This window comes from Heloderma suspectum, chromosome 12 (genome assembly GCF_057233095.1).
Source record: "Heloderma suspectum isolate Gila_16-S chromosome 12, 16-S_ref, whole genome shotgun sequence".
NCBI lineage: Eukaryota > Metazoa > Chordata > Lepidosauria > Squamata > Helodermatidae > Heloderma > Heloderma suspectum.
Genome location: NC_139469.1, coordinates 34831712 through 34855301, shown reverse-complemented (window position 1 = coordinate 34855301; position 23590 = coordinate 34831712). Strand labels below are relative to the sequence as shown.

At 49.7% G+C, this 23590-nt stretch overlaps 1 protein-coding gene across 1 annotated transcript in view; it reads right to left on the bottom strand.

The window, feature by feature from the left end:
• GRID2IP (Grid2 interacting protein) overlaps positions 1–23590 on the bottom strand; it is a 76666-nt gene that overhangs the window by 31304 nt on the left and 21772 nt on the right. Inside the window, 1 exon segment of the mRNA XM_084817887.1 lies at positions 2346–2600. Within this exon segment, the coding sequence (XP_084674013.1) occupies positions 2346–2600 (255 nt within the window).

Here is a 23590-nt window from a genome sequence, read left to right as displayed (position 1 = left end):
TCCCTTCTCCTAGTGCTCCTCAAAAATCCATTCATGATTTTTCACTACTGGCTATACTGGCAAGGGCTGATGGGAGTTGTAGGCCAAAACATCTGGAGGGTCACCAGTGCTTGGTGCATCAGATCTTGGAAGCAGAAGACATTATGAAAAGTAAGCAGATCTATGCAAATCTGCACTACAATGCTGTCCTCAGCCAGACGGGGCCTGCGCCGTTCCCAACAGAAACCTACAATCCCCCCCACCTGCTGCTTCCTCCTGTATCAAAAACCTACACAGGCAGCAGGGCTCCTGCCTTCTCAGCCTCCCACGTTCAGGCTCTGCCCTTCAAGCTGCAGGAGCAGTGGAGCTCTATTTGTTTTAGCCTGACCCACCCTCACAGTGCAGGCCACGTAGCTATAAACCCAGACATCAAACATGCAGACATATTGTGGGGATAGAAAAATGGGAAATGAACTCAGGAGTTTTCAAACTATTTTTTTTAAATCATGGTCATTTGGTCTCATTTCTTAAACTGCATTAATGTAATGTCTGAGTGTGATAACATAGGCCAGGAGCGCGGAAACTCTTTCAGCCCGAGGGCTAAATTCAACTTCAGGGAAGCTCTGAGGAGCTACCTTGCAGTTAGGGATGTACGAAAGTCACTTACCTTTCCGCGGATTATGTTTATGGTGGGGGGGAGGCGACCCGTTCCTCCCCCCCGGAATCCTCGAAGGCTGGCTGTGCTCCGCGGCGGCTCTGCGGAGCAGCTGGCCAGGCCCAGCCCAGGACAGAGCCGTCCGCAGCTGGATTTCCGGCCGCGGAGGGCTCTGGGTAAAAACAAACAAACCAAAACCGCATACACAAATGGCGGCGGCTATGGCCGCCGCCATTTGCATTCCTTATTTTTGGCCGTCTTAGTCTATGTAAATATTTACGTAGACTATTACAGCGAAAACAAAGGGGAACGCAAATAGCGTAGCAGGCGCTATTTGCGTCCCTTTTTGATTTGCCGTTTTAGCCTACGTAAATATTTACGTAGGCTAAAACAGCGAATCTTTACGTAGCCTATCACGTCCCTGTAAAAAAAAAAAACACCTCCAGACTGCAAATGGCGGTGGTGGCAGCCGGTCGGAAGACCAGCTGCCGCAGCCGCCGCCACCCAGAACATCCGCCCCAGGTACGTCTTGTCCCAAGGGGGATCCGTGGGGGGGGGCAGGGGGGCCGTTCCGCCACAGATTTCGGGGGGCTGAATGCACTGGCATTTGGCCTCACCGAGATCTGTGGCGGAATTCTCTGACATCCCTACTTGCAGTAGCCGGGGGGGGCGGGGGGCAGCGGGGGACTTTGAAGGCGAAGGGGCGGGGCCAGAGGCAAAACGGGAGGGCTCAAGGTAACCCAAATGCCAACGTATTTTAGTACAAGGCTTTTATTGCCGGTAACTGAGCCTCAGGAGCGGCCTGGCCTGACGGAGTGCCTCTCCTGACCTGAACCCACCTGGACACTACAAGCAACATCAGAGGCCTTCCTCCCAGTGCCTCCTCTGAGGGAGGCTTGGAAGGTGGCAATGAGGGAAAGGGCCTTCTCAGTGGTGGCTCCCCGATGCTGGAGTGATCTCCACACTGAGGCCCATCTGGCACCAACACTGTCTTCTTTTCAGTGCCAGGTAAAGACTGTCCTCTATTCCCAGGCATTGAATGGCATATGATGGGGCATTTATGGCAGCTGTCTTGATCAGGTCTGGTATTTTATTGAAATTGTTTAGCTGTTTAAATTGTTTTAAATTTTGTATGTTAACATTTTTTTATACTATGCATCTTTATCTTGCATCTTATGGTTTGTAATTTTTGTGAATTGCCCAGACAGCTTCAGCTATTGGGTGGTATAGAAATGAAGATAATAACAACCACCACCTTTTAGTGGAGGGCGGCACAAAAGCAGTGGTGGGGGAAAGCCATCAGGAGAACCGTGGAGGGCTGGATTGGGTCCCCAGGAGGGAGGGATTTGGCCCCCGAGGCTGAGGTTCCCCACCCCTGGCAATATATTTTATTTCAAAGCATGGGTTGTTCATTTTTTACTACATATTTAATAGGGGTAACAATGTAAAAGGCCAGGCGCATTGTGCTGAAGGGAGACTTACAAACCCGCTAAATAAACACATACATAAAATAAAATGCTAACATAAGACACAGAGAGATTGATTTTTTTCCACAGTCCTGATTCTTCTGCAAGTGGAACCTTGTTGATCCAGATGGGAGTTGTAGTCTGCCTAGCACATCTGCAGGGCACCAGGTTGGGGAAGGCTAATTTTAAATCGTAGAATAACATGCCTGCGGTGGGGCGAAAAGATCTGATGGAAGGGGACTTACCTGCGAGCCGCCCCTGAGCCCACGCTGCTGGCAACCAGGGAGGGGGCCTTCCGCAAACCCTTGCCGTTCTCCTCGTGGCTGCGTGGCACCGAACTGGCGCGGGTGGAGACCAGCAGGCGCTCATGGTGGTCCTCGCTGCGGCTGCGTCTGAGCCGGCCGGCCGGCTGCTCGCTCTTGGCACGGCACAGCTTGCTGAGGAGGCTCTGGGAGACCACTTCATCGAAGCGCTGGCGGTGCTTCCTGGGGACGAAGATCCTGGGGAACATGGTAAGGGAGGGCAGTTAGGGAAGTGGCGGAGAACTCTGGCAAGAGGTTGGGCCAGCCTGCTTGACACCAGTCAGCAATCCAGACCCTTACAAACCCATGAGGTGGAGCATAAAACACAGCATCCAGGTGAGCATCGGGGGGGGGGGGTGCAAAGCACCGAGTCTCCCCCTTCTCCACTTCTCAGCGGCTATGTCTTGCTGTTCTAGTTGTAGTGTGCAGCTCCTCTTGGGTGCTTGATCCTTCCCCCATCTAGATGCCTTCCCCAAGCCTTCAAGGCAGGTTCTTACTACGGGCACAATCTGGGTACAATTTGGTGCCTTTGGCTGACTAAGATTTCACCAGTTATTTCTTCTCCGGTGTAGGAAGCGCAGAGCGCATGTGTGTTTGTGTGTGTGTGACATTGTAGTTTGAAAGCCTGCTGCAAAGCATGGAGTATTTTTAAAGCTGAACTCCCAGATGGTGTTTTCTCTTTGCTACAGTCTGACAGCAAAATCACCATGAGCTCACCAGCCCCGCATCCAACCCCACTGAAGGCATCTTGGCTGCTACTGGCATACAGGTGTGCAGACGCCCACGTCGACCCTGCCCACATTGGCAGAGTGGCTGAGGACACTCTAAGCTTTGGCAGTCTAACGGCTACTTAGATGCCTCAAATATTAGGCACAGTCAATGCCAGAGGGGATCCAGCTTTCAATCTGGGGCTCAGGTGTTCCAACCCAGAGCGATGCTATAGAGGAAATGCTGCATGGCCAGATGTTACCATTTCCAAAGGAACCTCCCCCCCCCCCACTGCTTTGTACAGGATTGGGCTCTTTCCTCTCCAGTTGCAAAACCACATGGAGATTGCCAGAATGTATTCTGTGCCAGCCCAATTGCAATGAACTGGGGCTGGGCAAGAGCACTGCTGTGCTTTCACTTTGGTGAGGCAGCCCACAGTTATTATAGCCTCTGTGAAGGGCAAGACCATGGAGGGGTTTCCCCCTTTCTAAAGCCCCAGCACTTGAAACAGGATTCCCTGCTAGGCACATATTTATTCCTCATCTTCCAATACAACGCACAAGAAAAGTGGCTTAGATGTCACAGCAGGGGAGAGTCCCATTACGTTAGCCTGTGTTGCAAATAACTAGTTGAGATACTGAGACATAAAACCAACATCATGCATTATATGTGGAGAGAAGGGGGGGAGTACTGAAAATGTTGACGGAAGCTCCGGCCCTTCCTCATTTTAAGCGTGCAGCAGAGAAAGCTGAAGGACTCCTCAGGCTCTGGTTCTTCAGCTCCCTGGCGATCTTAGACCACCGTAGGGAATACCTGTCCCCAGAGCATCTTCTCACCATCTTACTGCATGCCTATTTGTATCCAAAATGGCTTTGCAGAACATCAGTTGCACCTCCTCCCTTTCCCTTGCCTGCTCCAGACAGGATAGATAAGCACTGCACACATTTCTCCCCCAACCTCTCCCTGGCTTCTCCTTCTGTCCAGAGTGGCGTCAAGGTTGCCCAGAATATCTCAAGCCCAGCCAGGCAGTCTTTCTGGCCAACTCTTAAAAGGGCTGCAGTTCCCCCACTGGGGTAATGTTGCCACTTCCCTGACAAGGGGGAGACTCTTCCGACAGGGCCATTTACTGGCCTCAAATTACATTTACTGGCCTCCCTCTGATAATTGGGAGAAATCTGCCCCACAGCTAAGGAGCAGGCCACCACTCCAGGATGGTGAGACATACTGAGATGTCATTGCTGGATGTAGCTGGGGAGAACAGTTGCCACCTGGGCGTCTGTGGTCTTGGGTTCCAGTTCCTTCCTCCCCTGCTGTGCTACTCGTGGGCTCAGCGCAGAAGGTCCCTGGATCAATCCCTGCCATCTCCAGGTAGGGCAGAGAAAACTCCTGCCTGAAACCCTGGAGAGCTGCTGCTCCCGGTCAGCATTGACAATACTGGGCTGGGCGGACCAAAGGTCTGCCCGGGATAAGGCATCTTCCTAGGTTTCCTATGTTCCTAAAGGGCCTTTGTGAATGGAGCTGCCACATACCAAATGCCACAAACAGAACTTTCCTCTCAGCTCACACAAGAAGCCAATTCACACATCCAAGCAAAATACCAGCAGCAATGTCATCAACAGCACGCACGCAGGCACGCACGCACGCGGCATGGCCCTTTGCCTGACTGCTAGCCAGTCCCCTGGGTGGGTGTCTCTTCCCTGATTAAGAAACCAGTCCAGCCAGCCTGTGGGTTCCTGTTCATGCCCAACTTCCCACATACACCGACCTTGTGCACAAGTTGAACAGGCATCTCCTGTTTTTACACCGGTATAAAATGCTCCAAGGTGGAAGGCCAGGCCTGATCCCTGTCCTGGGCCAACGAGTCAAGCGCTCACTTCAACTGCGGATTCATTTAGATGGCCAGGCAGGCTTAGCTGCTTAAAACAGAAACTCCCACCCATTTCAATAGGCTGGTCCAGGAGATGCTCCTGGTGGATTGTGCCCTGTGGCTCAGCATTACCACTCTCCCACGCAGCAGCCTTTAACAATCCCCAAATCTACTGCCTGAGGCCGTGGCTTCACAACATGAGCAAATGGAGAGCAGGTGGGGGGGCGAGATGGATGGGTGGTCGATCACTGCCAAGCCAGCTTACGCCTGCCTTGGACCCATCAGCTGTGCAGGGAGGTGCATCTCGGGGTGAATCAAAAGCACAGCACCAGACTGGATTACTCTCAGCTTGGCGCAGATGAACCTGGCCAGGCAGGCGGACTGGGGGGGAGGGGGAAATGCGGCAGCCCAAACGGGCAACATTAGCTCGAAACTGAGGACTTTACACAAGTGAAGCTGCTGATTTTGGCACACCGACTGCCAGTAGTTCAGTACATCTCTGATGTGTGCAAGACGAAGCCTCCAACGAGTGTGTAAAAGGAGCTGGTGGCAAGCTGTTGCCTCAGGCTAGAGCCAGTCCGGAACTTTTTTCAGGAGAGTGGGGAATGGCCTGATAGCTGTGGGGGCGTGAGCCAGGGCTCGCCGGGACGCAGCACCTGCACTTCTTTTTTATTATTGGGAACGCTGACGTCATCTGCCACCCCCTCAGACTTCCCTGTTCCCTCTCTCTGAGCTTAGCTGCAATCCTCTAGTAAGGGGTGGGGCGGTGAATGTATTTTTCCAGGAACAATATATTGTTCCCTGTTGTAATGCAAAGTATTTTGGGGTGGCTTGGTCTTGAATGGGCAATTAAGACACACCAGATCCACATGACCACAGCTTGGTTAACAAGCCAGAGTGGTTTGTTAACCCTGCCGCGCGTGCCAGGATTAACAAGCCACCGGGGTTTATTTCCCTCACTGTGATTGTGGCAAACAGCCCATAGACCCGGTTTGCACAATCGCTGGCTCACAACCAACACGCATGGCAAGGGAAATAACCCACCGTGGCTTGTCAACCACGCCACGATCCACTGAGACTGATGAGGGGTCTGGGACCTGTGTGCGTGTGGGGGGTTGTCTTGGTCCATTTCTGCAGAGCCTGCTTCCCCAGCAGTCTCCTCATGCAGATGGCCAGCGTGTGTGTCCCCCCCCCCCCCCGAAACAAAAGCACATCACCACAGGGGTGACCAAGAGATACATCAGTGGCCTGGTCTTTATACTTACACTAACAATTCCTTTGGGGCGGATCTGTGGCTAAAGAGCTCTCGCCCTGCCCCGGGTTTCCTGGTGATCCAGGGTTTCAGGGCTTGGAGCCTGCTCTGTCTCCTATTCTGCCCTGAGCCCTGGCCCAAGAGCTAGAAAGCGAATGGGTGGACAAAGGCCCCTCCTTTCCCCAGAGCAGTAATCATCAGGTCCTACCGACTTCTATGGGAAAACTTTAGGGGGCTGCAATGACAAAGATTGCCAAAGCACCTTCCTTGGCCATAGTGACCCCACTATAAGAGACACATTTTGCTCCACATGGTGAAAGTACTGCCAACAGAACTTGAATTTTTTGTATTGTGACAACTCCAGCACATGATTTTGGCTGAAGTCAGATGTCAACAACATGCCCTGCCGTGGGAACACTCGTCCTACGCTCGTCTCTGATCACAGGCTTTGTAGGGCAACCTCCCCTCCCCCTTTAATCCCATCCACACACACATCCTGCCACCATCTGCTTCAACTGCTATTGCTCACCCTTGTCCAGTGCAAAAGGCAAGAAGAGCTGCACCGGGGGGGGGGGGGGTCCAACAGGCTCTGCTGTTAATGGGTGACCTTCCCTATGAACAGACAGGTGCTCAGTCCCTGGGATGCCACCACTGAAGTAACTTGGAGTGCTCCAGAATCGGCTAGGATTCCTCGGAGAGCCATGGGAGTGGGGACTGCAATGCACCTTTTGGTAACCAGAGAAGCCTGCACCTTCCTTGCGCACGTAATTTTATACATGCCGATCAAGTGGCTTGTGTCCTTCACCTGCCCAAGGCAATTCTGGCAGAGAAGTGGCCAAGAGAGATAGGAGGACACTGCGCTGAAGAGGCAAACCAGGACTGGCAAGCCAGGAGCTTCCGTCACCAACGGCGGCCTTCTCAGCCAGGCCAGCAAACCGATCTGCTCAGTGTGGGGCCAAGCCGAGATCTGAACCAGGGGTTGCTAGCTCGGACTTCATGTTCTTGAGCCCTTTCCTGGAGTGGGGAAGGGGTGTGTGTGTGTCCCAGGCCTGGCCCCGGACACGCTGGTGCTTCCTTCTGCACAAGGCCCACTGAAATGCAGGGGGCACAGTGGTGTGGGGCTGTGCTCTTGCACGGCTCCCGTGCCTTGCAAAAGGGCTTGTGCAGGGCTGTCTGCCTCCCACACTGCACCCTTAATGGGCCCCACATATGTCTTCTGAGTGGACTACTTCAGCTTTTCTCATGTGTCCGAGGAAGTTGCAGAGGGGGTGGCATCGCAGGTAATCCCAGTGCACAGCACCTGAGGTGTCAGATCAGAACTGGAGAGCAAAGAGAGAAAGCCTGTCTAAGAAGCCCTCCTGGCCATGCTAGCGGACACACCTCCCTCGCTCACAGAGGCCAGCCTCTCTGCCATCACCACAGGAGCTCCTTCTGGGCCTCCAGCCTTGTCTGCGCTATGGGTGCCTGAGCTGGCCTGCCCACTGCCATTTTTTGTGGAAAGGTTGAGCAGTTGGATCAGGAGTGCTGAGTCTACAAGCAGCGGCTATGTAGCTATGTCGCTCCTGGCTATGGCCCCGTCAACCAAATTTACTCATCATCTACCGGGGGTCCCCAGCTTTCCTGTTAGAATGGTGGCTTTGCTCCCCAGGGACTATTTAACCTCAGCTGCTCCCCTCTTTCTCAAAGGCCATGTGTGAGCAGAGGTGGCCTCTCCAGGGTCAAAATCCAGAATAACTGGCTTGTTGTTCTTTCTATGACAAGGCCTGCAAAAGGGAGGAGGGAGGCAAGACTGGTGCAAATGTCCAGACCTGGAGCCAAGGTACAGTGAAGGAGGACTCCACGCCACTCACTCTGCATCCTCCTGGTACGTGCACCGCTTAGAGTGTCTTCAGAGAGTCCCTGCCAAGGAACAAGCCTGGCTCTTAACCTGCCAATGTGTCTTTCTCCTGACAGCACAGGAGGACCTGCCTAAGACCTTGAGCGTTGCAGAGCCATTTACAACCTTGCAATTCCAATATCCCCAATCTGTGAGACCTCCAAATCCAGCTGTCATGCCACCATTCACCATGGCACTTTCCACAGAGAACGTTCCAACCTGGCGCAGGATCCAGGATTTGTGCGGTCCCTCAGTGGGCCCTTTTAGCCCAGAAGAGGGAGGGCGTGCAAACAGAATTCTCCCCCAAAGGACATCTGAACTTTCTGGGTGCCCCATGCAAAGCAAGAATGGTCAGCCTGCTGGGGTGGTGGGCCCAGGCTCGGCCCCCTCTGCAACTGGCTCTCTTCAAGTGGACCTTTGGCCACCACAAGCCTCTCTTGGGCCAGCCATACAGCCCTTGTCAAGTCAGTGCAAAATTCCTCCCAAGGGATCAAGGCTGTAGCAGCAAGAACCAAGAAAGACAGTGCAATGTAGTGGTTAGAGCGTTGGACCAGGACTTGGGAGACCTGGGTTCAAGTCCCCACTTGGCCATGAAGCTCACTGGGTGATGCTGGGCTGTCACTGACTCTCAGCCTAATCCACCTCACAGGGCTGCGGAGGGGAGGAGAAGGAGGAGATATGCTGCCTTGGGCTCCTTGGAGGAAAAGGTGGGATATAAATGAAACAAATTAATACATAAGGAGAAACAGGTTGCTTCAGGTGGTAGAATTTAGGGTAGGGGTCTCCAAACTTTTTGGATTGGTGGAATATTTGGAATTTGCAAAGAATGTTGAGGGCATTCTCACAAAATGGCTGCTATGGGAGGTTGGCCTATTAATAAAATGGCTGCCATGGTGGGCATGGTCAGTCACAAAACACTCATTTCCCAGACTATAGGAAAAGTAACTTTGCCAAGAACCTAAGTACAAGACAGAGGTGGGGTCTGAACCCTAAAACATAAAGCTACTCTTTTGAACCCACCGTTTTCTGCTGCAACACCCATTTCAAAGAAGGCAAACGATGAGCTTTGGAGACAAGTCATTTGGTCAAGAAGCTGAGTACAACTGAGCACCAAATGCCAAATCACATACTTGCCCTCAGAAAGCACAACAAAATACCCATTTTACAGAAGGCAAACTGGTAATGCTCAGAGAAACATACACACACCTCCCCAAAACACACAGAAACAAAGCAACACACACAGCCAGCACAAGGAAAGCTTCCTCCTTGTTCCCCACCCACCTCCAGCCCCCAGGACACTCCCTATGGCCCCCTGGCTTCCCTTTTCCAGGTGGCTGAGCACACTTCACGATGCAGCATTCAGCTGCAACTGCCCACCATTTTTATTTTCTTCCACGGATGTCTCTGGGTTCCAGAGGCATTCTTGGAAATAAAGACGGTGCTGGAAGACAGCATTTTGCTTTGCAGCAGGACAGCCTCTCGGTTAGAAAGAAAAAAAAATTAAAATCTTGAAATGTAAAATAAGAATCAGGATGGGCAGGGAGCCTGGCAGGTGCCAAAAGAGGTGTCCACAGGTACATCATTGTCCGTGGGCATCATGCTGGAGACCCCAGATTTAGGGGGATAGATGAAGGCAGGAACTGAGGTCTCAATGATGCAGCAAGACCTTTTAAAGTACTGACCCTTGCCCGGGGTGGGGCGGGGGGGGAGTGACACACACACACACACACTCAATCTGTTGCTCTGCCTCAGGCAGCAAAATATCTTGGGCTGGCCTTGAAAGGAAGCACCAAAGGATGTGCTGCCACATCCAAGAGAGAAGGAGGGAGGCCTGGCCTTTGTTGGATAGAACAGGGACATTTCTTCAAGGGGCTTCAGAAGTCTCCGCTCCCATCTCCCAAGGGCTGGGTTGCAGCAGTTGTTTGCAATCTTTAAGCACAGTCAATGACATTATTTTTTTCGCAACCAGTTCTGAGTTTTCAAACTCCAGCATGCTTGAAATAACAGATCCAATCTTGGCTCCCTAAAGCGATGACGTGGAGGAGGCAAAGCAGGTCTTTGGCTCAAATGGTTCCCATCTGACACACAAAAAACCTTTGCAAAACTGCTTAAGTCTTTCACAGCACCTAAAGTCAGACCCATTTTGAAAGGAGAGGAGGGGGAGGGGAACAGGGCCACATTTATTTAGGTCCTAGCAGGCGCTGCTAGCCCCCCCTCCCATTTTTTCCAGAAAAGCAATGATGGCAAAGCAATGATGGCAAAGCTGGAGCAACAACCCTGCACGACAGGCTGCCCTTATTGCCTCATAATCCATGTATGCGCATGTGGAGAATGGTCACACACACAGAGAACTGGGCGGCAGCCTCTCACTCCACATGCCTGACACACACACAGAACTGGGCAGCAGCCTCTCACTCCACATGCCTGAACACGGAATCCACCTCACTCCTCTGTTAGATGAGCCAGTCCACGCCCTAGGTCCCTATTGGACAGTCCAAGAGCTTCCTAGGTCCACGTGGGGGCAGGACAAGTGAGAAGATTTCGTGGGCCCCCAACAAGCATGAGAAGAGCAAGCCTTTTGGCATGCTCCTGTCCTCCACAGCACCCAATCTTGACCTAAGCAGCAGTAACCTCGGAGCACATTTACACTACAAAATGTAAACCAGTTTCAGACTAGATTAACTAAGAGAATTACTTCCCCCTGCACCTTTGCAGGGACCTTGAAAACTGCAGGGCTAATATCTTATTTCTGGCTTGAGATTCCAATCCCCATTACCAAACAATTCCAGGCTCACTGGCCTGGAGCTGTGACAGTTCATCAGGTTTCAAACTACTTTTAAGCTCACCATGTAGACATGATCCTTTTCATGTCTTCAATGCATGAAAAAGATGCAGCATTATTTCCTGTTTCCTAATGCTGTTTCTTCCCTTATTTTACTCTATAACCACCCCTGCCCCCAGGTAGGGTAAAGAAAGGGTGTTTTAAGAATAAGGAAATGAAGTTATATCTTCCATCCTGGGAATTCTATAGCAAGGAGGGTTATAAATCATAAAATATTAGGTGTCAGGGAGAGGCAGAAAAATATTCAGAGGACTCCTTTGGGTTCCGAACCACAGTGAATGAAGTGTGTGTGTGTGTGTGTGTGTGAAGCATGGGCAACACTGGCCCCCAGCCATGACTCAGTCATTGGAGCGATTGCCCCTTGGCGCGCCTACTGGGAGATGCTAATCAAAATCTCTTTAGTTTTATTTATCCAGTAAGTCACACAGATGGCTGGAACATTTTCATACTGCTGCATTCTGAGGAATTTGTTAACACAAAACACCCAAGCTGAGAAAAAAGATTGTATTTCAGCTATTGCTAGAATGAGTTCAGTGACATGTTTTTTTCTGTAATAAGAGAGCTCCCCAGTGGGAATGGATTTAATATCTGTCAGAGAATGAAAGCCGCTTGGTTCTAAAAGTATCCATTCACTCAAACTGCCTGACAGAAAGAGAACAGGTTAGCAGAAGAGGAGGCTGTTTAACCAACCATCCTTGCTGGCCAATGTTTAAAGAGTAGCCAAAGGATTAAGAAAGGTAATGCTACACTGCACTGCAGAATGTTAATATGAAGAGGCAATAAAACCCAAGGAACAGCCTTTCAGAAAAGGGACTTTAAACATATAGGTCAGTATAAAAGGTCTCTGGAAATCTTGTGTGGTAGATAACAACACTCTTAACCTATGCGCAGCCTGAAATAACTTTTTCAAAATATTGGATGCTGAAACCACAGTGCAGAGGGTGCTAGATAGGATCTTCTGGTCCCTGTTTAAAAGAACACTGTAAGGTTAATCAGTGTTTACCTTCCAGTACATAAAGAGTGGTCAACGTCAAGGCCAATCCAAGTTAATTTTGGAAGCCAGCATGTGGTCATACCCTTCTTCTGTTGGGAGAAGTTGGATATTCTACATCCAAAGTGTACCCAAGGTCAGCAAGGGCAATGAAGTGGTGGCTATAAGAACAAGGACACGTTTGAATGGATTAGTCTGAAGAGTGGCTTCTGAGTGCAGTTACCGCAGGAAAAGCAAGGGGGGATTTCACACCCTCCCCGAAACTCATGGCAATAGTGGGTGTAGCAGAGCTCAGGGGTGGGGAAGGCCCAGCTGCTCTTTCAGGCATTACAAGTCACTTTCCCCTTAAAATCCTGGCAGCCATAAGGATCGATGGGTGATTCAGATTGGAGCAGAGTTTGTCCACTTGCCATCCTTAGACTCTATGACAGCCTTCCCCACCCTGGTGCCCTCCAGATGTATTAGGCTGCAACTCCCATAATTCTCCAACCAGCATGGGAGTCGTAGTCCAGCACACCTGGAGGGCACTAGGTTGGGGAAGGCTGCTCTAGGAAACTGCCCCATGCAGAATCTAACCATTGGTCTATCCTCTCTCTCGGGTCTCAGGCCATTCCAAGAGCTGCCTGAGATCGCTTCGAAACAGAAGCTGCCACGGACTGAACCTTAGGCTTCCCATGGGCGAAGCAAGTGGTCAGCCACTGAACTACAGCCCCTTATGCCATAATTCTCTATAATACTGTCACTAGAAGCAACACAATTTGCCTCCCTAATTAGAGTAGTTTAAAACAAGAGAAAGAACAAACAAATCAGTGAACAACCCTGATTTCCAACATCCAGTGCTTGTCTTTTATACTGAAGTAACTTAGGCTAATGGAAGTATGCAAGCTTTTGAGTTTCACAGAAAACTTCAGAATGGAAATGTAGCAATATTTTCAGTCTATGCAGAGCACTCAGAAGTGACTGGAAAATGTTTGCCACGCTGGCAGTGATAATGACAAAGCTGGAAAATCTGCATTGTTGAAAGCGGGCTGCTTGCAAAGATACCCTAAAAGTGCAAATGTTTTCCAGTTGCTTGTAACCCTACATGATGCCTCTAGTCTGCATCCTTTCCATTGAAGAAGTCTTTGAAAACTAGAAGATTGCATACTCCTATACCAAACTAAACTGGTTCAGTTGTTTTGTGTGTGCTTTTTCCTTGCTTCTCCAGACTCACTTAAAGAAAAGAAAGGAAACTAGTGTAGAATGCCAATGCACTCTTAACGAATCTATATTCAAATAATGGAGCTAAAGTAGATAGTTCTAGGATCACAGATCCAGAATTGCTATTTAAAAGAAACCTTTAAAAAAGAGTATGGCACCCGATTCCTTTGTAATTTGCCTATAGGTCCAGAATGGACAGAAGTCACAAGCTTTGAGTGTCAGCAGCCTCCCATCATCAGGCTCACCAGCAGCAGCCCCAGACCGACATATGTTGCAGCAACATCTGGTCACCCCCTGACCTTGGTGTGTGACATTAACCTCCTACATACAAGCAGCCGTTTCTCTGGCAACAAGAGGCTGAAACCCTCATGGAATGCTTTAGGACCAGAGGACTCTCACACGTGTACCAAACTGCACCAGAAATCAAAGTCTGAAATCAAAGTTTCTCTCACTTTTTAACGGGGTCCAAATGATGAATCACTAATCTACATTCACAAAAGTGTTTTTATATGTATGCGCGCTCCAGAGGATGCTAAAACATAATAAACCCTCGCAGGCACAATTGTGTTACATCTCATTGCAGCATTAAGCAGATCCAGAAAGAATCATCGTGACATTCTCACACATGCACACACGCACAGCCTTGCATCCCTGGAAAAGGACTGGTTCGCCACTTACCCAAGGCAGCTCATCTCTCTTTCTTGTTGCCGTTTCCCCACATGCTTGAACAGGAGGCTGAAACAGCACTTTCCCAGTGTCTGCAAAACTATGGCAGGGAGGGGGCATGGGAGTGCAGGCAGGCACAGCGAGGAAACAGGGGCAGCACGTGCTGCATCTCCACAGCCAAGCGGATAAAGAAAATGTCAGCAAATTAAAATAGGAAAGAGCTTAATTCTGGATAAATGAGTGGAAATCCACTGGAGCTACCAGAAAGAAAGAAAAAGCATAAACAAACAAATAATATGATTAAAAGGCAGTGGGGGACGGGGAGGACCAACCTAGTGCTCAAGAGGGGGGTTTGCTTATCCAGTGAGGAGATTTGGTATGTGGCAGATCAAGGGAGTCCCAGATGAAGCTATAAACAAAATGCTTTGCAAGAAAGATGTTAAACCTCTTTGGCAAGGGGGAGGGAGCATGGTGGGCTCAACACAGGAGGCTGTCCAGAACAGCAGCTGTGCCGCCCCCCTCAAAAAGCAACACTGAGAAAAGATCCAATCAGGCGGCTGCAGAAGGTTCCTGGCTCTCCTGGGGATTTCTGAGCTGCATTGCCGGGCGCACAAAATACACCAGCAGCCAAAGGTGCGCACTGAGGGAGATAGGATATGATTAACACTCACACCCACATGCGCGCACACACACACACACCCTCCCTCCCTCAAAGCAAAGGCAGCAGGGAAGATGTCCCAGTTCTACCATGCAAACAGGAGGACTGACTCTGAAACTGGAGCACAGCCCTAGAATCCATTATGGATGCCAATGCTGAGCGCTGGAAGAGATGAAATAATAATTTTTCCCTCCCCACCCAATGGGACTCATTTTGCCATTAATGATGACTATGATGCCAGAGTCTCATTATGTCACCTTGGGCAAGATCTCTCTCTCTCTCTCTCTCTCTCTCTCTGGGTGTGTGTCTCAGTTCCCCATCTGTAAAATGAGAATAACAGAGGCCTGCCATGTAGGATTGTTTAAAGAGCTTGAAAACTTATAAAGTGCTACAATGTTTTAAAAAGTGCTTTACAATGATAAAATGCTGTGGGTTGGGTGGGTGGGTGGGTCGGGGGGGCAAGGAACTGGTATGGGTGTGGGAGGGTGGGAGAGGGGAGATAAAACTTTTGGACCATACACAGTGTTTTGCAGCCATTAACACAGCAATTCTCACAGAAGCCCAGAAAGGGCCATATTCTTGATCTAATAATTTTTGTCCATGTATACTCTGCCTTTTGGCCCTATAGACCCACACGGGGGCTGCAACAGCTCCTGTTGCGCAGCTCTGGTGAATTTCCTTGAGGCCTGTGCAGGAGAATGTCCTGATGGATTGTGCCCCACGGGCCAGAGCTGTCTGTCTCCATTCAGCCATCCTGTCATGGCTCCCCAAAACTGACTAACGTCTGAAGCAGCCATCTCACCTGGCTGGGTGCCGAAGACACCAAAACATATTATCCTGGGGGACAGTAACGTCTACACCAAGCCCTCCCCCTGCCCCTGATCTGGAGTGGCCCAGAGTTTCATGGCCTCTGTGACAGGACATGGGCCTGTATCAAATTACACCTGGCTTGACACACTTAGCTAGGCACATGTTTGACTTTATTTGTTTGTTTGTTCATTCGTTCATTCATTCATTCATTCATTCACTCAAAGCGTGTCTATCCTGGTCTTCACTCAAAAGACTCTCAGAGGGACTTACAAGGATCAACAATCAGACAGTCCCTGCCCCCAAGCTCCCAATCTAAAAAGACAAGAGACACAAGGAAAGAGATGAGGAGGGATGGTGACACTTGATTCAGTTGCCCAAAGGGATGGGAATACATCAGTTGAACTTAGGTTTGCACAACATCTATTGTCCTTCTGAACTGGCTGTTCCTCTTTTCTTTCTTCTCTTCTGCAGTTTCTCTTCTCCTTTTCAAGTTTAATCTGCTTCTTCTCCCATCCCCTCAGGACACGATGTTCCTCAGATACCCTTCTGGTGGTAGTGGGGGAGGAAGAGGCCATCACTCGAAGTCAGATAGACTGCGGCAGGGGAATGGTGATCTGTGGATTCTTCTGTCATGGACACATCATGACCTGGTCAGATTTGGGCCATCGTCCTCTGCAGGAGTGGGAGGCCCATTAAGATGCTCCATTCTGAAAGAGGTATGGATGCAGAGGGACTCATCATGGCTTTCCTCACACAGAGCTTTTATCCTGCGATTGGGATTGCTCCTTCACAGAAGTTTGTGGGCCCTTTTCATGACACCGTGATCATTCGAAGCATCTCCTGCATTAAATGCCTTTTGTTCCGTTTTCAAATAGATCGCAGATAATGAGCTACCAAACTACCCCATTGTGTTCCACTTCAGTTTCCTCCGTGAAAAGAGTAAACGCAGCAAGAAGAGGAGTGAGATAAATGAAAGATAATGGAAGACTCAGAGATGGAGAGAAGGAGGGGGAAGGGGGGGAAGGAAGCGGATGAAAAAGGGAGTTGTTGTGATGCTGCATTTAAAACAGAAGCAGACAGCCCCATTTTAAATGCAGGATTCTGGCTGGTGTAGAGAAGCCCGATGTCTCTCGGGGATTTTCCTAATGGGATATATGATGCTCCTGTTTATGTTCTAGGCGACCTTTGGAACAGGGATATGACCCAGCAACAGATGTGGCTGCTCCTCAACACTCCTCTCACTGCTTAGAGAGCCCCATCCTTCTGAGGAGCTGGGGGCAATGAAATGTGAAGGGAGATTGTTATTTATCTATTTAATATTTATTTGCGGTATTTTTATGCCACTCCTCAGCACAAAGAGCCTTCCAGAGCAGCTTATATATAATCCATTAGACATGCAGTCTCTGCTTGCCGACGTGCAACCTAAAAAGACACAACACGAAAGGAAAAAGGGATGCGGAAGGAAGGGTAGGGGGAATCTTCTTTTAGCGGGGCTGCTGGGATGGCTGTTCTCCCCTCATCTCCCTCAACTCAGCCTGCTGGAATGGCTGCAGGCGGTGACAGCGGAGCGAGGAGGAGGAGGAGCCTTCATGAGGGAGGCCTAGAGTGCTAGAAGCATTGAGACGAAGGATTTTGATGGAAGGATCAAAATGAATCCAACCAGACACTGATTCAAGCTCAAGTGAGGGCCTATTCCGTGTTAACTCCACCTTGTGTCTGCTCGACTTTGGCTGGCAGAACCTTTCCAAGTGTGGCCAATAGAAGCTTCAGGGGATCATTTTGACCAGGAAACAGTTGAATAACCCTTCTCCTCCCCTGATGCCCCCACTTCTGCTGCTCCCACTCTGGCATCCCAACTATATGGTAAAAATATGTATCTCTGCACAGAAATGCAGGAGGACGAGCATGGTAGCCCCATCGAGAGCATCTGGGTTAAAATAAATGGAGCAAAGAATAAAAGGAACCTGGTGGTCGGAGTCTACTACTGGCCACCCAATCAAGGACAAGACAAGGACGAACTTTTTAAAAGCAAATTGCCAATGTTTCAAGGAAGCATGATGCAGTAGTAATGGGGGACTTCAATTTCCCCGATATTTGTTGGGAGAAAAATTCTGCAAAACATGGCCCCTCCAGGAAATTCCTCACTTGTGTTGCTGATAACTTCCCCCTACAGAAAGTAGAGGTAGAACTAGAGGATCAGTTATCCTTGACTTGATCCTAACCAACAGAGATGACTTAGTGGATAAAGTAGCAGTTACGGGAACTCTGGGGGAAAGCGACCATGTTATACTTGAGTTCTTGGTTCTAATGGAGGCCAAAGCCGAGTGTAGCCAAATGCGTACCCTGGCTTGTAGGAAAGCTGATTTTAATAAACTCAGAACAGTGATAAGCAAGGGCCCCTGGCAAGCGACTCTAATGAGAAAAGGACTCCAAGATGGGTGGGAGTTTTAAAAAAAGGAAATTCTCAAGGCACAATTACAAACAATTCCAACAAAAAGAAAAGGTGGAAGACAACGGAAGAAGCCAATGTGGCTTCACAAAAAGCTTAGAGGTGACCTGAAAACAAAAAAGGACACATACAGGAAGTGGAAGGAAGGCCAAGCTACAAAGGAAGCGTACAGGTAGGTAGCACAGAACTGCAGGGATGGCGTCAGGAAGGCTAAAGCTGAGAATGAGCTGAGGTTAGCGAGGGATACTAAAAGCAACAACAAGGCTTTCTTCAGATACGTCCATAGTAAAAGACAGAGGAAAGAAATGGTGGTTCAACTATTAAATAAGGATGGCAAAACGATAACAGATGACAACGAAAAGGCAGAGGTGCTCAATTCCTACTTTGGCTCAGTGTTCTCCCGAAAGAGGGTCTATGAGCCCCCTGGAAAAAGCAAAGTACAGGCTGAAGGGGTGGGATTGCAGCTTGAGATTGATAGGCATATCATCAAGGAACACCTAATTACTTTGAATGAGTTCAAATCTCCAGGGCCAGAGGAACTGCATCCTAGAGAAATAAAGGAACTGTCAGAAGAGCTGTCAGAACCACTGTCTATTATCTTTGAGCAATCTGCGGAGCAATCACTGTCTATTATCTTTGAGCAATCTGCGGAGCAATCTGCAGCGGGGCCTCCATCTGCTGCCGGGCTGCTGCGGATGCAAATGGCATCCTGCACAGGGGTTGCCATTTGCGTCCCTAAGCTAGGCCATGATAGGCTAAGTATATATTTACATAGCCTATCACTGCTAAAGCGGGGACGCAAATGGCGGCCGCTACAACAGCCGCCATTTGCGGCCGCAGCAGCCCAGAAGACGGCTCAGAGCTGTTGCCGGAGCCACCGCCAGGTGGGTCCATTCTGGGGATTTTGGGGGGTGGCAGGGGGGTAGTCTGTTCCGCCACGGACTCCGGGGGGCCGGATTCTAAAGAATCCGGCCTCACTGGAGTCCGTGGCGGAATTCTCCAACTTCCCTACTTATAGGCCCCTTCCAACCCTACTATTCTATGATTCTATGAACCTGGGATGTGTCCATATTGGCAAGACAGATGTTTCCAGCCTAAGGCCCAACTGAGAGAATGCCCAGAGCTTCCAGGAAGCCAGACAGCAAATCATTTCATCCTAAGCAGGGTGCATGTGTGTTATTTTGTCCAATTAGTTTGGACAGCAGAAATCTTTTTCTTGAGGGTAGAGGGCTAAGGATTTTCATTGTAGATTAACTGCCCCCATTGAGCTGCCACACTGTAATGCCAGCTCTGCCCTTTCACATCAAGGAGTGATTAGGAAGAGGCCTGGCCGTGCTTCTTTTAATCAGTTATTCTACTGTATGTCGTGAAATCTTTCTCTGGGGTTTCAACAGCTTTGGGAAACTATTCCAGGAGAGCCACATGGGCTCTGCTTTGGGCTAAGGAATACAGGCCCTCTCAGACTTGGTCCCATATTATGTTTTCCAAAATGGCTGCACACTTGGGGTGGACTGACAATATACTGGTGGTGCCCAAGACAGAAAATCCAAATAGCATCACACACACACACACACACACACACACACTCGCTATCATGAGGCACAATCCAATGGGACGTTCTGCCAGTGGATTCCCATTCTTCAGAGAAGTTTGCACAGGAAAGGGGAACCTTCTGATGGATCAAGCCCCATTAGCTAGATCTGTCTGACTCCCACTCTGCCATCATTGATGGAATCTAAAATCTGCTGCTGAGGTTGCATCCGGGTAGGGCCACCTCTGGCTTTAATGCTCAGCAAATGGGTATGATTGGTTAAATTTTAACTGCAGATTTTTAAAAGCATACCAAGTTAATTGGGATCAACTCTAATGTTTTAGAACACAGTTCTTCTTTTCCAGAAAAGTGTTCTTATTTGTGCAAAACATACAGACCTCAGGCCAAAAGACTCCGTGGACCACTGCCTGGAGAACGGGATATGGAGTGCCCTATGTGCAAGGTTCTCGGTTCGTACACTGCTGAAGCCTAGCTTGTAGGATTTTGAGCATCACCTTGCTGGCATGTCCATGGGGTCACGAAGAGTCAGACACGACTGAACGACTGAACAACAACAACAAATGTGCAAGGTACTCCACCGATGTTCACAATAATGCTTAAATAATGGCTGAAGGACACTGTGCCTGAGTCTGACCAAGTTCATAGGATGGGTTGAGGCCAACAAGGCAGTTCCTGGCAGGGAATAAAAGGAGGTGATCACTCACCCATGGGAGGCTGAAGTCACGGGAGCAACAAAGAACTGGATAGGTACAAGCAACAGACCTGAAGAACCAGGGATGGCCACAAAAGGCTGTTGAGCTATCCTCCCCCAGTCTCAGGAGAGTGGTAATGAGGACCAGGCTTCTATGGAGCTGGGGAGAGGGAATGTTGAACCTCCCTGAGCCAGCCTCTTCCTGGAGTGCTTTGGGGCTCCCCGGCAATTACCAAGGGCCTTCCCTTCACCAGACCTGTGCTTCTTCAGCCAGGACTCTCTCAACAGCCTTGAAGTGACCTCGACCAGAGACCTCTGCCTCCACTGCTGTCAGCCTGGCAAGGAAGGCAGGGATGTTTGCCTCAGAAGTGATTGCATTTGCCCAGGATGCCCCCCCCCCCCAAACACCTTTGTTAATATGCTTCAATTGGCACAGCAATGGACTTCTGAATGTTTGCTGCTTTTAAAATCCAGTTTGGGAAAGTCTGGTGAAATCTGCAGCAAAGGAAAGCAGGAGGGGCCGTTCCTTCTTTATATGGCAAGTGCCGCATCTCAGCTGACAAGGCTGGGAAGGCTGCAGGGAGCTTCTTGCAGCCAACAGAGTCCAAAGTGGGCTAGATGGAACATCAGCCTGACTCGATTCCAGAGCTGCTTCTCTTCTTTTGGCAGAGTAAGGCTTTCTTCATACGGAGCTTTTATCCTGCGATGGAGATGGCTCCTTCACAGAAGCTTGTAGGCTCTTTAGATGATGCCATGACCGTCCAAAGCATCTCCTAAACTAAATGCCCTTTGTTCCGTTTTAAATAAATGGCAGATAATGAGCTATCAAATTACCCTGTTGTGTTCCGCTTCATTTCCCTCCGTGAAAAAGAGGAAAAGCTGCAAGAAGAGAAGCGAGATCAATGAAATATAACGGAAGACTCCGATACAGGGAGAAGGAGGGGGAAAGGGGAGGGGGGAAAGGAAGCAGGTGAAAATGGGAGTTGTTGTGAGCCTGCATGTAAAGTGGAAGCAGAAAGCCCCCTTTTAAATGCAGGATTTTAGGATGGTGTAGAGATGCCCTAAGAAATAGCTCAGAGGAGGCCCCGAAGAGCTTTGCTGTGAGTTCATGTTTGTTTCAAGTGCAGGTTTTCACTGACTGACTTGACTGAGTGACTGATACCCCCTTGGCCTAACCCCCAGTTCCACAGATTAGAGGCAAGAGTGGGGAAAACAGAGCCAGATGGAGGCCTGATTGCCTAATGACCAGCCAGGGTTCCAAAGGTCTGTAATCCCATGTATGAATCCCCTCACGTGCAGCCAGTGATTACAGTGCAGGGTAATCTCCATGGATGCAAAAGGGGAAGGTGCAGCACCAGCATCAATGGTGATACCAGGTTTGGGGGTGGAGGGCCCTGAGCTGCTCTAGCCACTCTCCCCCCCCCACCCCACCCCACACACACACACTGCCTTTGCCCCTTCTTCAGAACATGACTATGTGCTGGAGAGAACATTCCAGGGGAGAGAAGAGAATGCTGGACCAGGCCTGGCTCCCCTCCCCTGCTCCACTGGGCTTTTGCGTGCAAGTCCGAGTCTGTGGCCAAACCAAGCCTGCTGTGCATGCTTCCTCAGAAGCAAGTCCCATTGAATTCAGTGGGGCTTACTCCCAAGGAAGTGTACATACAGGATAGCTACTGGCTTGAGAAAGGCTCCTGGGCTGCCTTTGATCCACAGGCAGGATACCTTGCAGCCAAAGCATGCAAGCGAGCGCCTCTCCACGTGAAAGGTTATCGACCAGACCAGTAATGTTTCAACTGATTGGGAGGTTGGTATGGAGCATGAAACACCTGGAACAAAGGGACTGAGTTTATCTCTTTTGCTTACTGTCATTCTTCTTTGGAGCCAATGGAAGGGTTTTCTTCTCCATCTTGACCAACACCACATTTTGGGATTTCCCTGCCCCTCTGCAAATTTACCAACTTAAAAGGCTTGACAACCAAGTTAACCCTGGACTGGAGATCAAATTCCCACTGTCGAAGCCATAGATTATGACTGGCTACATTCTGATGGGCTAGGGCCAGAAACCCTAGTCAAGTACTGCAGGCAGTCCAAGGAAGAGTCCACCATAAATTCCACTGCCTAGGCAAGGTTATTAAACAGTTCCCCAAGGTGTTCAGTCCCTGCTGGAACTTCAGGAAGCAGGGCTTATGCCCACATTACTGATACTTGAGCTATAACAGTTAGCAGCAGTGGCCCTGATGACCAGGGCGAACGCTTCATGTGAACAATGAAGAGCTACATCGCCCTTCTGATTGCCTTGTCTGCTTCGGTGCAGTTTTTTGATGAATGCACTATCAGATGCCATGATTCATCCATGCTTCCAAACCTGAACTCATGGATCTAAAAAATCCACCTCCTTGAGCAATGATGACATGGAAGGTCAGGCTAGCTGCCTCTGACATCAGCCAGAGCTCCACTATAAGTCTGTGCTGTGCCAGGAGGACTTTCGCCTGCAATGGACCGTGAACTGGCGACCAGAGGGATGTCATGCAGGGACTCAGCCTCTGCACCTCCACTGAGAACCAAACTGAATGCAATTTTCGTAATGTTCACAGCAGCCACAGGGAAGCTGAGCTACCTCAGGACCATGGGAGATGGGGAACAGGAGGCTTACTCTCTCCCCCTGCAATGATGCAGACAAAACTAGACTTTCCAAAGGTGCTATTTGCATTTCAAGGGAAGCCTCCTCCAGCATGTCCCTTGACATGAAAAGAGCAGCTTCAGAGAGGCCATTTTTCTTGGGACTCTGGCAGGAGGAGACAGAGTTGAACTGGGCATGTTTAGTCTTCAGAAGAGACAACTGAGGGGAGATAGGATAGCGCTCTCCAAGTACTTGAAAGGTTGCCACAGAGAGGAAGGCCAGGATTTCTCCTTGATCATCCCAGAGTGCAGGACACGGAATACTGGGCTGAAGTGACAGGAAGCCAGATTCTGGCTGAACATCAGGAAAAACGTCCTGACCGTTAGAGCAATACGACAATGGAACCCATGACCTGGGGAGGCGGTGGGCTCTCCCACACTGGAGGCATTCAAGACGAGGCTGGACAGCCATCTGCCATGGATGTTTTGACTTTGGGCTCCTTCACACTGAGCTTTTATCCTGTGATTGAGATTGCTCCTTCACTGAAGTTTGCAGGCTCTTTACATGATGCCGTGATCATTCAAAGCATCTCCTGCACTAAATGCCTTTTGTTCCTTTTTTAAATAGATCACAGATGGTGAAATTACCCCATTGTGTTCCGCTTCAGTTTCTGCCATGAAAAGGGTGAACGCAGCAAGAAGAAGAATGAGATCAATGAAAGATAATGGAAGACCCAGACACGGGGAGAAGGAGGGGGAAGGGGAGGGGGAAGGGAAGCAGGTAAAAAAGTGAGTTGTGATCCTGCATTTAAAACGGAAGCAGATAGCCCCATTTTAAATGCAGGATTTTAGGCTGGTGTAGATGCCTTTGGATTCCTGCATTGAGCAGGGGGTTGGACTCGATGGTCTTGTAGGCCCCTTCCAACTCTACTATTCTATGATTCTACCCACCTCCCCTCCATAGTCCTGGGGCTTCCCTGAGGCTATGTAACAAAAACACACATATT